Source organism: Bubalus kerabau, chromosome 4 (genome assembly GCF_029407905.1).
Source record: "Bubalus kerabau isolate K-KA32 ecotype Philippines breed swamp buffalo chromosome 4, PCC_UOA_SB_1v2, whole genome shotgun sequence".
NCBI lineage: Eukaryota > Metazoa > Chordata > Mammalia > Artiodactyla > Bovidae > Bubalus > Bubalus kerabau.
The window spans coordinates 148,642,427-148,660,940 of NC_073627.1; the positions used below are offsets into that span (position 1 = coordinate 148,642,427).

At 38.8% G+C, this 18,514-nt stretch overlaps 1 protein-coding gene across 4 annotated transcripts in view; it reads left to right on the plus strand.

Annotated features, from left to right (window-relative positions):
* Positions 1–18,514, plus strand: part of AOPEP (aminopeptidase O (putative)) — a 423,521-nt gene that overhangs the window by 63,667 nt on the left and 341,340 nt on the right. For all 4 annotated transcript variants that reach the window (XM_055578991.1, XM_055578990.1, XM_055578989.1 and 1 more), the window contains one exon: positions 5,940–6,848. In XM_055578991.1, the coding sequence (XP_055434966.1) occupies positions 6,073–6,848 (776 nt within the window). In that variant the 5' untranslated portion in view covers positions 5,940–6,072. The remainder of the gene's footprint in view (positions 1–5,939; positions 6,849–18,514) is intronic.

The window sequence follows — 18,514 nt, forward strand, 5'->3', positions numbered from 1 at the left end:
GACCTACTGTATAGCACTATATTCATATAGTTCAGAAGAAATATGTTCAATATACTATGGTAAACCATAAAGAAAAGAATATAAAAGTGTGTGTGTTGAATCACTTTGCTGTGTTGTAGAAAGTAACACGACATTGTAGATTAATTATACTTCAGGAAAGAAAAAAGAAAGGAAAAAATAAAATGTAGATGAATTATATCTCAATGAACCTGTGAAAAATTATATCATAACTTATAGGAAAAACAAAGCAAAATAAAACCTTAAGCCCTACACCTAAAGGAACTATGGCAAGAAGAACAAATAAAACCCAAAGATAGTGAAGGAAAGAAATGAAGATGAGAGCAGAAATAAATGAAATAGAAGCTAAAACAATTGAAAAGACCAATGAAACTAGAAGCTAGTTCTTTGAAAAGATAAACAAAGTTGATAAACTAGACCTATCAAGAAAAAGAGAGGGCCCAAATTGATAAAACCAGAAATGAAAAAGAAGTTACAACTGACACCAGAGAAATATAAAAGATCATGAGACTACTGTGACCATCTCTATGCCAATAACCTGGATAAACTGGAAGAAATGGACAAATTCTTAGAAATATACAGTCTCCTCAGACTGAACCAGAAGAAACAGAAAATTTGAATCAACTAATTCCCAGTAATGAAATTGAATAAGTAATTTTATAACTTCTGACAAGGAAAAGTCTAGGACCAAATGGCTTCACAGGTGAATTCTACCAAATATTTAGAGAGGAGTTAACACCTATCCTTCTCAAAATATTGTGGAGGAAAGAACACTTCCAAATTCATCCTATGAAACCAGCATTGCCTTGATACCAGATGAAGATATCACACACCCAAATACTTAGCAGGTAAGGAAAAGTGAAAGTCTGTCAGTCATGTCTGACTCTTGTGACTCCATTGACTATAGCCTACCAGGCTCCTCTGTCCATGGAATTCTCCAGGCTAGAATACTGGAGTGGGTAGCCATTCCCTTCTCCAGGGTATCTTCTCAACCCAGGGATTGAACCTGGGTCTCCTGTATTGCAGGTGGATTCTTTACCATCTGAGCCACCAAGGAAGCCCAAGAATACTGGAGTGGGTAGCCTATCCCTTCTCCAGCAGATCTTCCCAACCCAGGAACCGAATTGGAGTCTCCTGCATTACAGGCAAATTCTTTACCAGCTGAGTTACCAGGTAAGGAATTGGCCTGCAATGCAGGAGTCACAGAAAACATGGCTTCAATCCCTGGGTCAGGAAGATCCCGTTCTAGTATTCTCTTGCCTGGGAAATCCCATGGAGAGAGGAGCCTGGCAGACTATAGTCCATGGGATCTCAAAAGAGTCACATAGGACTGAGTGACTAAGCATGCACACACACAAAAAGATAATTACAGACTGATATCACTGAGGAACATAAATGCAGAGATCCTCAGCAAAATATTTGCAAACCAAATCCAGCAATACTTTAAAAGGATCATATACCCTGATCAAGTGGGATTTACCCCAAGGATGCAAGGATTTTTCAAAATCCACAAATCAATCAGTGTAATACACTACATCAACAAATTGAAAAAATGTAACCTGTCACTGTTTGCAGGTTACATGATACTATTCATAGAAAATCCTATGCTGAAAGAAATTGAAGATGACACAAGCAGATGTTTGTGGATTGGAAGAATCAATATTGTTAAAATGATGTACTATCCAGAGAAATCTACAGGTTTAATGCAATCCTTATCAAAATACCAATGGTATTTTTCACAGAATTAAAACAAAAAATTTTTACATTTGTCTGGGAACACAAAAGATCCCCAAAAGCCAAGGCAATCTTGAGAAAGAAGAACAGAGATGGAGGAACCATACTCTCTGACTTCAGACTATACTACAAAGCTACAGTAATCAAAACAGTGGTATTGGCCAAAAGCAAAATATAGACCAATGAAACAGGATAGAAGGCCCAGAACTAAAGTAATGCACTTATATTCAATTAATCAATGACAAAAGAAGCAAGAATATACAAGGGAGAAAAGACAGTCTCTTCAATAAATTGTGGTGGGAAAACTGGACATTTACATGTTAGAGAATGAAATTAGAACCTTCTCTAACACTGTTCCAAAAAATAAAATAGATTAAAGACCTAAATGTAAGACCTAAAATCATAAAACTGCTAGAAAAATAACATGGCAGAACACCCTTTGACATAAATCATAGCAATATTTTTTTGGCTCTATCTCCCAAATAAGGGAAATAAAAGCAAAAATAAATATATGGGACCTAATTTAACTTAAAGGCTTTTAAATAGCAAAGTAAGCCATCAACAAAATGAAAAGACAACCTACTGAATGGGAGAAAATGTTTGCAAATGATGTGACCAATAAAGCATTAATATTCAAAATATATAAACAGTTCATATGGTTCAACATAAAAAACAAGCAACATGATTACAAGAGAAGATGCTTAACATCACTCATCATCATCAGGGAAATGCAAATCAAAACCACAATGAAAGACCACCTCACACCTAGCAGAATGGTTGTCATCAAAAAGAACACAAATAGCATTGGCTGGAATGTGAAGAAAAGGAAACTCTTGCACAGTGTTGGTGGGAGTGTAAATTGTTGTAACCACTGTGGAAAACTGTATGTGAGTTTCTCAAAATTCTGAAAATAGAACAACCATAGCAATTGCCCTCCTGGGTATATATCCAAAAAGACAACTCTTACTTGAAAAGATACATGCACCTCAGTGTTCTTATTAACATTGTTACACTTGCCAAGATATGGAAGCCACGTAAATGTCAATCAACAGATGAATAGATGTGGTGTGTGTGTATGTATATATCTATATCTATCTATCTATATGAAAAGACAGTCTACTGAATGGGAGAAAATGTGGTGTATATATATGTACACAATGGAGTACTATGAAGCAATAGAAAAGAATAAAAATTTTGCCATTTGGATGAACTTTGAGGGTATAATTCTAGGTGAAATGTCAGAGAAAGACAAATACTGTGAGATCACTTATATGTAGAATCTGAAAAAATCAACAAGCTAGTAAATATAACAACAAAAAAAGCAGACTCATGGATATAGAGAACAAATTGGTGGTTATGGGTGGGGACAGGGAAGGGGAAGGGGCACATAAGGGTAAAGGAGTAAGAGGTACAAACTATTTTGTATAAAATAATCTACAAGGATATATTGTACAATATAAGGAATATAGCCAATATTTTATAGTAACTATAAATGGAGTGTAACCTCTAGAAATTGTGAGTCACTGTGTTATACACCTATAGCTTATATATAATATATTTAATCAAATGCACTTCAGTTTTTTAAAAATCTCATAAAGAGGACCAAAAGATTTCCAGTTAGGTTGACAGACAAAGTGACATTAACAGTCTTGGATGGACAGGGCTCTAAGGTAGCCTAGGGATAGCCACCAGGGACAAAAGTGGTGAAAACCACTCTACACAACATATTTTATTGTTAAATTATATTAACTTTCACATTAGGACTCTATTAAGGTTAGATAATAAATGGTTTTATCTATATTATTACAAATTCTAATGTATTCTTTTTCAAATTTCATAGTTTAGAGAGCCACCAAGTTAACCCTTTTCTTAGTTGATTCAGAGTTTTCATTATGTGTGTCCAGGTATTTTTTAATTAAACAAAAAACAATGTTTTAATAGCCCAATCAACAAAATAGTACATTATAGCAACTCCAAAATCCAGCAGGGTCAAGTTTTAACAATCTGTTGTTTCTAATTACATAAATATAGCCAGTAGCTTTACTGAAGTTTATTATAAATAATATGACAATTTCAGTTCTCACGCTGAAAGGAAAATACCCTAGCTTATTTCCTTTGCCCGTTGACTTTTCTAGGACTAAAGTGTGTGCCATGCATGTGTGCTAAGTCGCTTCAGTCGTGTCTGACTCTGTGTGACCCTATGGACTGTAGCCCACTAGGCTCCTCTGTCCATGGGATTCTCCAGGCAAGAATACTGGAGTGGGTTGCCATGCCCTCCTCCAGGGGATCTTCCAAACCCAGAGATCAAACTGTTTCTTCTGCGGCTCCTGCATTGCAGATGGGTTCTTTACCACTAACAGCACCTACAGGTTCTTTACCACTAGCAGCACCTGGGAAGCCCAGAGTGTGTGCCAGCTTCTCCATAAAGTGATCTCAGACTATTCTTTTACATCCCTGATTACTCTCGGTTCTTATCATTCTAAAAGTCAAAGTGTATATGAACACTCACAGTTTGGTGGGGGGAGGGAGAGAAGGGAGCAGGAAGGGTTTCAGGAGGCAACTGCACTTAAACTACGTGGAGGGAGAATAGATTTGGGAGATGGATATGGAAGGTGGGAGCCAGGAGCACTCCAGGCATGACATAGTAGTCCAAAAAGCATGGAGGTAAGGTGTCAGGTCATCTTTAGGGAGCAGTGGATTGAGCAGGCCTTTTTTTTTTGGCCACACCATTGAGTCCTGTGGAATCTTAGTTACCTGACCAAGGACCGAACCAGAGGCCCCTGCAGTGGAAGCTTGGAATCTTAACCACTGGACCACCAGAGGAGTCCTGAGTATGCCCTTTGACTAGAGGACAAGGATTTGAAGGGGGCGTGGTCTCCATGACAAGGAAAATAGCTTGAAACTAGACTGTACAAGTCTGCCAGAAGCCAGATCCTTTTAAGGCTAGGTGAGATTTTGATGAGGAAATAGCTTGTAGGGAGGTAGAAAATGAAAATTCAATAGGTTTAATTGTTGAAATAAGATTCTAGAAGGAAAGGAAATAATCTAGGAGATTGGCAGATAAAGTTAGAAGGAAAGTGAGGAGGACTTAAACAATAAAAAGGGAGGGCTCAATTTTACTTGAAAAGTCAAACAAGTAATGTTGTTTTGTAGTTGATGAAAGAATATCTCTTGATATTTAGAAATACAAAAGTGATTTTAAGTAAATCTGCTTTGTCAGAGTTTTCATTTCCTTTCCTCTGCCTTTTTTTTTTTCATTTTTTGGTTAAAAAAATATGTTGAAAGAAATTAGGTACACAACAGGGACTGAAATAATTTAAAATAATTTTTCTTTTAGTTGGATTGCTGTTATAAAATAAGACTACATTTTGATTCAGAACTTTTACGAAGAACTTGGGTATTTTATTACAACATCTGTTTCTACATTTTAATTTCTCTCCTTCCTTTTATAGATATTTGCATACTTTTTTTTTCCAATGAGAAGACCTTTTTGTTTGCCACAAGAAGGCTATTATCCAGAATGTTAATGGGTTTTCAGCTATTAAGATGTAATGATATACCTTGAGTATTTAACTATAAATTTGAAAAATCTCTGTGAACAATCTCAAAGGAATACTTCGAATGCACTCCTGGTAAATTGGCTCATTTTCCTGTAATTTACTGGAAGTGCTGATATGAGAATAGTCCTAATGTGAAAAGTACATTAATCCCTGGAGTTACATTGTATGTATTAAATTATTATTCTCAAAGAATAAAACGTATGAGGCCATTTAGCCTTCATTCACATCTGTTACTTAGAATCACAGTAGAAAAACAATCACTTTTTTTCTGATGCACAAAATTAAAAATACATTTAATATCTTTTAAAACAAGAGGTACAGTGATGCTCAGTTACATTTTTGCCCAACAATCGTTCTTTTCCAAGACAAGGACTGTTCTACAATAGTTAGGAACATGATTCTTCTGGTTTTGTGGAGGCCTCTTTTATTCCACTGATAACTGAAATATTTTTAGAAATCCATAATGTAGTTTGATGTCAGCCAAAAAGATTAGTCTGCCTTGTAGCCATGAGCTTCTACTACACTGTGGAATTATTTAAGGAGGTAATCAACTTGCAGAAGCAGCAGTTGCAGGAGCAAAGGATCTTATTTGGGATTTTGTCTAATTGTGTTTTTCTTCTTTACCAGGGGATGAAAGTTGTGGAACCCCAGTTTGTGACATCAGGTGTTTTTTGGAAAGCAGCCATTTGTGACTCTGGAAGACTGGGACTAATAGGAAGCCCCTTCTGAGATTTTACCAAAATTCTTGAACAGTACTACCATGGACATAAAGCTGGATCCCTCTCGAGATGACCTGCCTCTCATGGCCAACACCAGCCACATACTTGTGAAACACTATGTACTGGATTTAGATGTGGATTTTGAAAGTCAAGTCATTGAAGGCACCATAGTGCTTTTCCTCGAGTCTGGAAACAGATTCAAGAAACGGAGTAGTTCCACCAAGGTAGCCTGCCCATCAGAGTCAAACGAAGCCTGCAAATTTAGGATGCCTGAACCCTGCCAGATTCCTGTGACAAATACAAAGACCTTCTCATCTAAAATAGGATGTAATGATTTTGTAATCTGTGGTAAAGGTGAAAAAGATACTTCTGGTAAAGATGGTAACCATGACAACCAGGAACAGGCTTCTGGGATTTCTAGCTCAAAGTACTGCTGTGACACAGGGAATCATGGGAGTGAGGAATTTTTGCTAGTGTTGGACTGCTGTGATTTATCTGTGTTAAAGGTTGAGGAGGTGGATGTTGCTGCTGTGCCAGGTATTGAAAAATTTACAAGGTCTCCCAAGCTCAGGAATCAGATTGTACATGAACTCATGGCTCTGCCTGCAGATCGTTGGAGGGAGCAGTTAGACTATTACGCTCGCTGCAGCCAGGCTCCTGGCTGTGGGGAACTCCTATTTGACACTGACACTTGGAGCTTACAGATCAGGAAGACAGGGGCTCAGACAGCTACTGACTTTCCTCATGCCATAAGGATACGATACAGAACCAAACCCCAGGGGCGATCAGTTACATGGACCTCAGACCAGAGTGGCAGGTAGGTTATCTGGGTACTCTGAGTTCCCTGGTCTTTAATCTTACACACTGGGAGATGAACCTTTGCAAAGATGCTCCTCTTTATTCTGTGGCATTACCCATCTAACCTTAAGTCCTTCGACCCTCAGGGAAACAGGTAAACTCCCAGGCATGCTGAACTCTTAATAGGATTACTTCCCTGAAGATGAAAAAGATTACTTTATTAAGCCCCTGTATTTCTGAGTTAGGAGACTGAAAGTCAGATTTAATCGTTAAATCTCAAGCCTAGCTCTCTGTTGAGATCTCTGCTAGCAACTTCCTGTACTGTAGATGGAAACGATATGTGTCTTTGAGCAAATACTTTCCCAAAGTTCCTTCATATTCCCCCGAGGGAATAAATAGTTGCTGTGTTGGGTTGGTGTGAATTCTGGCAAAGTGCTTCCAAATAAAGCCAGCTCTGCTTTGTGACTTTCTTACTGTATCCATCTCTTGGCAGCTATGCCTCCATGGACTTCGTCAGTTATTATATAATGTGAGCCCTCAAAGCACTGGGGAGATCTGTTTCTGAGGAGTGTGACAGTCAGTCCTGCTGAGTTGACACTTGCTTCTTTGGCTGTGATTCTGGGTATTTGACACCAAGGGGACTCCTGATTTTATGTGTGGAGAGGCAGAATTGATGAAACATCAGTGTTCGGGGGAGTATATAGGCAGTTCTGTTCTTCTCTTCCTCCAGCAGTTTAGGGTTTTTAGAATTTGAGAATTTTCAAGTCAAACTTTATTGATTCCTCATTATTTTACCTATTTATTTGTGCTAATGTACTGTGAATCAATACAGTAATTATTGCAGGGCTTAGTTGGACGAACATTCCTCTCTGTGAGCTTGTTTTTGAAGCGCGACTCCCTTAATGAAGGCAGTGGTCTAGATAAACTGCTTACATCTCTCCCCTAACTCACCCCCCTCAAAAAACCCTTTCAGATTATATTTTTTAAAGCATCACCTTGAGTTTGAGCTCTCATTATCCCACTCCTTGCCTCCAGTCTTACCTCCTGCTCTGGTCTCTCTCCCTGCTCAGAATGAGTTCACTTCCTGTCTTATTTCTGCTAGAATCTGAGGCAGCCTTTGGGATAGGGCAGGGTAGTGCAAATTTACATCAGTAGAAAAGCATAGTGATTTGTTTATAGAATTACTTACTGAATATTCTTGGGAGTCTGTGAAGGAAAGAAATAGATGTTCTTATTGTATCTTTAAATTTTTTGGAAATTATTAAAGATGAGCTTTTAATAAGATTTAACAATATACTGTCTCTGAATATTTAACTAGGAAATTCTAGTTTTCATACTTCCAGATATTTCATTTTTGAATTAGAGTAATGGGGAAGAAGAAACTATTGACAGTATTTGGAAGAAATACTCATTCATGATCTCAAACATAACTTTCTTCTCTGTGTTTACTACAGAGACTAGACTTGTGAATTACATTACATATGAACTGTTGAGTAGGAATGAGTTGTTGATAGCTAGTTTCCTTAAAGAAACTCTCAAAAGGTCCTTGGGCACATTTTACTCCTGAAAGGTTGACTTGACTTTACTCTTGATGTCTCCTTTTCTGAATATTCAATAAATACATGATCCAGCAAGAGTTTAAACTGTATCCTTGGAAGTCTGTAATTATATGTTAGTAAATAAATGACATTTATGGAGTCTTACAAAGATAATAAATTTGTTTGTTAAACCTTAAAAGATTTTTCCTCCCTTTTTTTTTCTTTTTTGGGGGGAATTTTATTACAGTCACAATGAATCTTCCATGAATGGTCACTAAATTCTCCCACATGTTTAAGAATAAATCTAGGTATATACTGGTAACTGTTTGGATACTGTAAGGACTTAAAATGTCCAAGGATTCCAGGTTGCTAGATAGAAATAATTTCTTGTTAGTAATCACCAGGGTTTCAAATTAAAGTAGTGGTTAAATTTTTACCATTGAATGGCAGAATACTATCAACTACTATAAATTTTTAGTCTGGATGAGAAACTTTTTATTCTCATTTTACAAGTAGAAATATTCTATAACGTTACTGAAAGCTCCTGGAAAAATCTATGTCTTAATTGTGTAAAGGAGCTGTGTTTCTTTTGATTTTTACCATGTCCCTTATTGTAAGCAAAGATTTCAATACATTTTTAAAAAATGAATTATATTAGCTTTCAAAAATTTTCCATTTTTAACCAGATACTAGACAGAAATTTAAGAAAAACTCTAACCTTGTACCTGTCCTTTCAAGTTCCAACAGTGGCTTCTCCCCTTCCCACTCTCATTCTACACCTTGTTGAGAATTTTCAATTGCTTAGTCATTTTGGACCCTATGACCCCATGGACTGCAGTATGCCAGGCTTCCCTGTCCTTCACTATCTCCTGGAGTTTGTTCAAACTCATGTCCATTGAATTGGTAATGCCATCTAACCACCTCATCCTCTATTGTCCCCTTTTCCTCCTGTCTTCAATCTTTTGGAGCATCAGGGTCTTTTCCAAGGAGGCAACTCCTCGCATCAGGTGGCCAAAGTATTGGAGCTTCAGCGTCAGTTCTTCCAATGCATATTCAGGGTTGATTTCCTTTAGGATTGACTGGTTTGTTGAGAATAAAATTTGTTATTTTGTTTGATAATATGTAAATAAATAATCACTTAGGAGGTCAGAGGATCCCAGGAGGAAATTATAAAATGTGACGGAACAATCTAGCTATATTAAAAATGTATGAAACAATCTCATTGAAGAGAGTAGAGGGGAAAATGTGCTGACCTAATTAACTTTAGAAATGAGTTGAATCTGTAAGGCTGAAAGCAAAATGAACTGTAGATAATTACTGCACTATAGTTGATAGAGTTGTTTCCCATGGGAATACAGGTTAACAATTCTGGTACCACTCTACATGTATACTGGAATTGAGTAATTTAGTAAATGGATGCAGATGATGGGAGCCAGGTTTCTCACTGTTGAAGTGGGAGTTTACAGATGAGCAAGGGGAAGAGGATAGAATGATTCGTGTGGAAATGGATTAGAATGGAAGACATCACTATGAACTCACGTTTAGCATAATACAGATACAGATGGTTGCATGTAGAAATAATTATAGATATGGGGTGTTTGCAGGCGTTAGCATACACACATGTATTTCCTTGTTTCTCAGCTGAGTGGGTTTAGAAGCAGTGAGTACTCCCTGGTGCCCAGATCTTGGTTTCTAATATCATGCTCCAGTGAAGGAACCAGAGTTCTTGGAGAAATGGCTGGGGCTAGAGCAGGAAACATACAAGATGAAGCTGTAGCATCTATTGTGCCAGAAAATAAGGAAATGCTCTAACAACAGCAATAAGAACCTGGAATTGCATGAGTGTATTAAAGTCCAAGGACTCATCTGAAAGAACTCCTAGTGACCAAAACTAAGCAACAAAGTAAAATAGTTTTAGATGATAACCCAAAGTTTAAAATAAATATTCATGAGTCCATACTAATATAAAAAAGTGATTGACTTAAATAAGCAAATGGGGAGAATGGCCAAATCCATGGTGCAGATGTCCAAGTTACATAGAAACTGCCCTCAAGAAGGATGGAATGGGGAGGGAGGAGGGAGGAGGGTTCAGGATGGGGAACACATGTATACCTGTGGCGGATTCATTTTGATATTTGGCAAAACTAATACAATTATGCAAAGTTTAAAAATAAAATTTAAAAAAAAAAAAAAAGAAGGTAGAACGTAATTCCTCCCTCCTTAAGTGAGGACTATTCATAATGACTTCCTTCCAAAGAGGACGGTATGGAAAGGAGGAGAAAGTAAATTTTCATTAGTGAAACCTGACAAACATGACCTCGGCAAGGAGATCAAAGCTGACATCAACACTGATGAGTCACGTTGATAGTATGTGATGAAAATAGCATCTTTGATCTTCCTCCTCAAAACCCATAGCCCCGATCTAACCAAGAGAAAATATCAGGTAAATCAGACTTTTAACAAAATACCTGACCAGTACTCCTCAAAACTCTCAAAGCCAACATAAGTAAAGTCTTCAGACACTGTCACAATCAATAGAAGCCTAAAGAGACATGATAATTAAAATTAATGTAGTATTCTAGAATAGAAAAGTGTATAAAGGATTTTTTTTAAAGAGAGAACTAAGGAAATCAGTAAAATCTGAACTTTAGTTAATAATAATGTGTCAACTGTGACAAATATACTAATGTAAGTTGTAGGGAAAACTGAGTATGGAATATATGGGAAGTCTGTGTTTTATCTTTGTAGTTTTAAAAACACATCTAGGGACTTCCTGATGCTCCAGTGGTTTAGAGTCTGCCTTCCAATGCAGGGGATGCTCAGGGAATTAAGATCCCTGCTCAGGGAACTAAGATCCCACATGCCATGGGGCAACTAAGCCAGCACACCCCCAATAAAACATCTCCGATGCTGCAACTAAGATCTGAAGCAGCCAAAAATAAATAAATATTTAAAAATAAGTCTAAAACTGATTAAAAAAAAGTCATCAAAAATAAATATCAAATTTGAAAAAATAATCCTCTTTCCACCCTGAAATTCCCCTTTCCTAAGAGCTGTCACCCCATTTTCTTATCAAGTAGCAATGTTTTCTAGATGGGAACTGAAAATATATTTGCCACTGTAAAAGAGTATTTCTTTTCGGTCATTGTCAATAACTTACTCTCCCTCATTGTTATTCTAGTTCTAAGATGAAATAGCTGGAAATATAAAAACTACATTTTCCTACTTTCTTTCAACCATTGTGGAGTTCTGGCTTCTCTCGAATCTACTTGCTCTTTCTTGCCTCCATCATTCAGATACTAGATTTTAAATGACCTTTAAAAATGACTGATAAAACAAACACATACATAACAATATGATACATGCTTCTTGGAAAAAGTACTTACTTTTGTGTGGTGTTGTGAGTATGTGTGCCCTTTAAAAATATTTAGATGAGAACTGGAGCCATTATTCTTGCTAAGCTAGATAAGAAGAAGACAATATCTTTTTGATTCTAGAGCCTCAGCATACTTTAGAAAAAAAAATCTTTAAAAAATGGAAACCTTTATTCAAAGTTTATGTGTTTCCTGCATTTTTTCATTTCAGTGAATAAAATGTTATTTAAAATCAAAGCATTCTTTCTGGTAATTCATTCCTTTTCCCCTTTGGATCACTGAGATAGTTGTGGAACCGGCCAGGTGGTCTAGGAGATCTTGCTTAAGCTGATGACATCACTGAATGAGTTGAATGGAGGGGAAATCCAGTTAAATATAGGAAATTTATTTTAGAAGCAACAATTATTTGGTCATTGTTAAAAATATCCGACTAGGAAAATACATTATAACTTAAAATCATAATAAAATTAAAAATTTCCTAAATCACTTTGATGTTGCTTTGTTTTAGATAAAGTCAGAATGATGTTGGCAAAATACTAAGGAGAGAATGATTTTTAAAAATTATATTTATTGTTCAGGTATTGGACCAAAGAAGATGTAGACCTTTGGAATATTTTTAGTTTAACATCAAAATCAGATGTTAATACATGTCCCCCTCACACACACATACAATAAAATAGTTTCATTTTTTTTGTATCTCACTATAAAGTTTTAAAATTAAAAGAATGAACAGAAGATATTTTAGAAGCAATTTCAGGTCTAAAATGAACATTTCTGTAATTCATACCTTTTTTCTCCCCTATTTGCTTCAAGAAACCAATATAAAATTCATGAAAACTGAAGGGGAAATACACATTAATTCTATAATATTGTATAACTACAACAACAATCAAACAACAATAACAAGACATGAATAACCAAAATCAACAAAAAATAACAAATAAAAATGACCTATAACCAAAAGTGTGGAGAGTTGAAAAGAATCTAGAAGGTGAGAGCCAAGAGACCTGAGTACTCAAAAGTTAGGCTGCCAACTAGCTGTGTGACTTCAGAGAAGTCATTTTATATCTCTGGAGCTTAATTTCCTCATGTGTAAAATGAGAAAATTCCATGAGAGGATCTCCAAATGTTTTCCATACATAAAATCCTATACCCATAAGGGGCTTCCAGATGAGAAGCTCTGTCTTTGCCTTTACAAACAGCTCACTAGCTTTGCACCCAAAACATCTCTGTTGAAGAAGAGGTGAGTTTCTGACTCAAAGCCCCTTTTAGTCCAGTCCATTTTGACTATACCAGAATCTATCCAAGTCAAACCAGTATTCTTGTTGTACTCATTATATATGTTCATTATGATTGGTGAGTATGATTGGTGAGTCCTGGTTTTGGTGATCACACTGTGAAGAAGAATGATAATACAGAAGGGATGTGTGTGAGAGAGAGAGATTGTGTGTTTGGGAGGTGTGTGTATGTGTGTAGAGATGAGAAAGAAAGGTAAGGGGGCAGTTCTGGTTGACACTTCATGTTTTAGTAGTCTGGCTCTTGGTTTTTATGTCACAGAAAGCAAGAGGGTTGCTTACCTACAACGGAAACTAACTTAGGTTTAATGAGAACATGGAGCCATAAAAAAAGGTCAGGGGCAGGAAGGAGAACAGAAAAAAAGGAATCAGAGGAGTCCTGAAGACTTTGTAACTGGGAAGTTACAGAGAATCTGAAATATTCTGAAATATGAAATAATTGAAAATCTGAAATATGACAGAATGTGAACCACCAACCTGTCGTATCTGTGGCCTCCTGGCCTCCAGTGACCAGATCAGTGCCTCAGTGCGGAAAAACATCGTATCAAGCCACACCACAGCGACAGCGGGCTCACCTCCCGTCTGTTGAAGCCACCCTCTCCCCAGTTGTTCATCTGTGATAATCAACTCTCTGAAAATGGGTGATTTTTATGAAAAGTAGTATTTTAATACTAAAAATAACCCCCTTTCACTCCAACTGCGAAAAGAAAATATATGGGTTGAGCCTATTCCCTACAAGTTGTAAAGATGGCTTTCCCTCAAAAAAGATAAGCAAACATATTTAGTTGACATCATAGTCCATTTCCATTTGGGCTGCTATAACAAAATACTGCAGAGAGAATGGTTTATAAACAACAGAACTTAATTTATCACAGTTCTGGAGGCTAAAAGGCTGAGATGAGGGTGCCAGCGTGGTCAGGTCCTGGTGAAGGCCCTCTTTTGTGTTGCTGTGACCTTACCTGGTGGAAGGGGCCAGGAAGTTCTGTCTAGCCTCTTTTATAAGGGCATCAATCTCATTCATGAGGGCTCCACCCTCATGACCTGAGCACCTCCCAATGACCCCACCTCCTAATACCAACACTTTGGACATTAAGATTGCAACATATGAATTTGGACAGACACATTCAGACCAGCAGCACAGTGTATCTCCTCTTCATTTGACTGTTCTGAGAATACACACAAACATGTAACAAGAAGCTGAAATAATTGTTATTCTGACAGGTTCTTAGTTTAGTTCTTTAATGGCAACAAGCCATGGCCTGGCTGTCACCCCCTATCTTACCCTGTTTTCTTTCTCATTTTCAGTTGCTTTCTCCCATTCCCGCAACTCCTGTGCAGTTAATCTGGGTTCCCCAAGGGGTCTTCCATGTGGGTGGGTATCCCAGGGCATGTGGGATGAGCCCTGGGAGGAGAGTTTTCCTTTTCATATTGGAAGGAATTGTTCAGTTGGGAAATAATGATGTTTATAAACATCAGAGAATTGCAGGCTTGTACCTAAACATCTATCCCATAGGCATTTTAGCAACATGGCCAAGGTGCAAGGCTGTGCGTGCTGAATAAACACAGCTGCATAGATTTCAGTGATCACACATCCAGATAACTGCAGAGCATTTTTATAAATGCACATAGATTTTCATCCCCTCCTGGGACACAATGGGTAGGGAAGAGGAAGGGTGGGGAATGTGTGTGTGTGACAAGAGTCATCACAGAGTATGATTTTCAGACTCCATGAAGACCTCCTGTCCACCCATTCTCTACTTTCTGTCAGATGCCCAAAATTCCACCACTAGACTTTTACCCGGGGGTTAAAGATTTCATCCCTCTTAAAATGTAGTTACTTGACTTTAGATTGCTTTGGACATTTGCACCGTGATGTGCGACATGCATAGGCTTATCAGATTGTGAAAGCTCAAAAAGCCATCCGTTATAAAGTCACTGGCACTTGGTTTGGATGTATTGGGGAGGGAGGAGTGAGCTGAGAAAAAGAAGAAAAGACCAAGAAGGAAGTAGACTGAGCATGGAGAGAATATACATTTTCAAGAAATTTTGCCTAGGATTGTTTTCCTGTTTATTTTTTAAATTTATTTCTGTTTCTTTTGGCCGCACTAGGTCTTCCTTACTGCGTGCCGGTTTTCTCTAGTTGGGGTGTGTGGGCTTTTCGTTGTAGTGATTTGGGTCACACAGGCCACCCCGATACAGTGTGGGAGGGGCCTCCACAGGGGTGTGAATACCTGGGGCAGGAGTCACTGGGGCCGTCTTGAGAGCTGGCTGCCTCAGGGAGGCCTTCCCTTTCTTCTCCTTCTGCAGTGAATCGCAGAGTCTTTCTGATCCATCCTCTGCACTGTTTTCTCACATGTGCACCTGTGCATGCTAAGCCGCTTCAGTTGTGTCCGACTCTTTGTGACTGTAGCCCCCAGGCTCCTCTGTTCATGGGATTCTTCAGGCAAGAATACTGGAGTGAGTTGCCATGCCCTCCTCCACGGGATCTTCCCAACCTAGGGATCGAACCTGCGTCTCTTATGTCTCCTGCATTGGCAGGCGTATTCTTTACCACTGGCGCCACCTGGGAAGCCCCTTCTCACATGTGACCTCATCTCAAATCTGATAGTTTCTTCTGGAAAGTGATATGGAGGCTGTGGAGGAAGGCTTAGGGACCTCATACCTAAGGGCACAGGTGGAATGCATAATAATATGCCAGCAGGGCCTCCAACCCAAACTTACAGGGAGAAGAAAAGCAAACATCCTGGCAAGCCAGTCTTTTGAGGAGAATTTGCTCCGTGTGCAGACAAGGGAAGAGCTGTAACACCAGAGTCACCCTAGGGAAGTGAGGTGCTGAGTGTAAGAGCAAGAGAGCACAGATAAAGCACAGATACTTTCCCGAACTACCCTAAGACTTAAAACCATAATATGGGGTCAGCTCCCCCTTCCTCTCCCCAGAGAAAGTCTTAGGCGATCTCTAGACAAGGGTCTCCCACTTCCCTGTGAGCACCACAAATAGGCTTATCTCCACAAGCCTATTTGAAAGTGGATTCCAAGAGCTCATGAGCTGACAGACATCGTGGGGTCCGTTCTGCTTTATTAAGATAGGAAGCCTTGATTCTCGGTGTCTGTCACTGTCAGAGGAAGAGTTATGCCTGCCGTTCAGCCAGGGGCAACATACTCTGTTTGCACTGACGATGCTTTTCTTCTTGGGATCCTTCTCTATGATGGACTTTTTGGGGGAAAAAAACAGGTGGAATTTTCAGAACTAGGCATGCCTTGACCCCACCTACCTGAGCTCTTTGAGCTGCTACAGCATCCCCCACCAGGCACCCACAACCAGCAGCCCCAGCTAGGAGGAGGTAGTTTTAGAGGGACTTCATCATTAGGTCCTCAACTGCCTGAAGTTAACTCAGGCTCAGTCAATTAACCAGGGATCCAAGAGCACCAGGGTGGGAGCTCAGTACTCCATGAAATCAATGGGAGACCCTGGGCCTTCCATGAAATTTTGCCTTTGTTCTTGGATCTGTGATTCTGGGACACAACCATGGGTTTTGGACCAGAACAGACAGACAACTGAAGTCACATACCTGCCCCCTATCCCCATTTTGCATGCGACTCAGAGAGGTCAGGGATTTTTCCATAGCCATTTAATGAGCTGGTAACCCAGCCAGCAGAGTCGGACACTACTGAGTGACTAAACTGAACTGAACTGAACCCAGCCAGTACTAGTCTTATGAATGTGTAGTCTTCTTTCTCTGCCTCATGTCAAATCCGTGAGTAATCATGGCATATACACTTCTAGAAGGTAGACTACCTGTTTGCTCTAAGGTCCATTTTCTGCTCCTAATATCTTCTCCGATGACAAGGAACCTCATTTCCCAGGCTCCCTTGTCTTCTGACTTCCTGTCAGGTTTGGCCAATGCAGGGCAATGATGGAACACTTGAGAGCAGGAGTTAGCAAGCAATAAACAATTTCCTGGGCTTCTCTGGTGGCTTAGATGGTAAAGAATCTGCCTGCAAAGCAGGAGACCTGGGTTTGATCCCTGGATCAGGAAGATCCCCTGGAGAAGGGAATAGCTATCCACTCTAGTATTCTTGCCTGGAGACTGAGAGACTAACACATACACACATACACACATACACACACACACACACACACACACACACACACACATTTCCTCTCCTCTTTCTGCTTATTTTGGCATCTCTAGCAATGTCTGGGTCTCCTTGGTCCTTGCACCCATTGGACATTCTCCACTGTGATTCTGGCTTCTGTCAAATGACTCCTGTTGCTGTAAGCTCAGAACAGTCAGCAACAGCAGCTCCTCCAACCCATGGAGTCACAGCTCCTTACCACTGTGGCTAATCTCTGGGTTGCATCGCTATCTGCTGTTTGGCTTCTCGGTACTTCTATTACTTCTAGGACCAATCCCCTAAATTAAATTACCTTTGTTTATTAAGACCTACAATGGTTGTGTTTTCCTTCCTGGACCCTGACTGATGGAGTGGGGTCATTATTCTGTGTGTTCTTGCTCACTGTAAGAATACAGTAAATCTTCAGTCATAATAGTGTTAACTATTCTAAAAAGGAAAACCAGTTTATGAAAGAGAGGTAGCACTCCACTTTTATCATTTACTCCATAAATCAAGCTGATTAAAACTATATCATATTTGCCATAACTCTTGAAAAACAAAAAGTGGAAACATTTTCCTAAGATCTCTTCCCAAGGGTCTGTCCGTGCCTTCTACTCAGTGGTGTTAAAAGAATAGATTTCTTTGATCTCAGAGATTTTTTTCCATTTCTCTTTGTGACTTATCATGGAAGGGATTATTCTTGGTGTGTGTAGGTTTGTATTTTTTAATTTTAGCAGAATGGGCCCCAATGTCATGCCATTGGTTTCTTATACTTGCTTTGGTAACAACTCTGCCCTTGGCCTTCCCATCACAAGCCTGGTTGTTGTGACCTACAGTCCTGTTTATGTGCCAACCCCTGTTCTTGGCCTCCACACAAGGATTCCCACAAGGGTTCCATTTGAGATGGTGGTTTCCAAGATTGGGGGTATCTGCCCGCCAGCACTGCATTTGAGACCACCAGCTTGTTTTTCCAAGTATTAATATCTCAGTATCACTAAACATATTTTGTTTTCCAGAATATTTTCCAAAAGTTTTGTAAGAATGTCTCTAAAACTTTTTTGTTTTGAAGGCCTAAGGGGAAGGGCAAGGTAATGTAAATTTTAACTTGGCAGACTAGTATTTAAAACTTTATCCAAAAAATATTTTTCCCCTTAGAAAAAAAACCTCTTTACATATTTAAGTAATTCATTTGGGAGAAATAACCACTCGGCTATTCACATAGGCCTTGGCAGATGTCAGTTCAAGATGCTTTGAAACCAATCAACTACAAAGTCTCAGATATTTTCTCTTTGAAAGCTCAACTTAACATTTGCTACCATGGTGGTAAGGAAAGTGACAACTCATTTTAAAGATTCTCCGCCT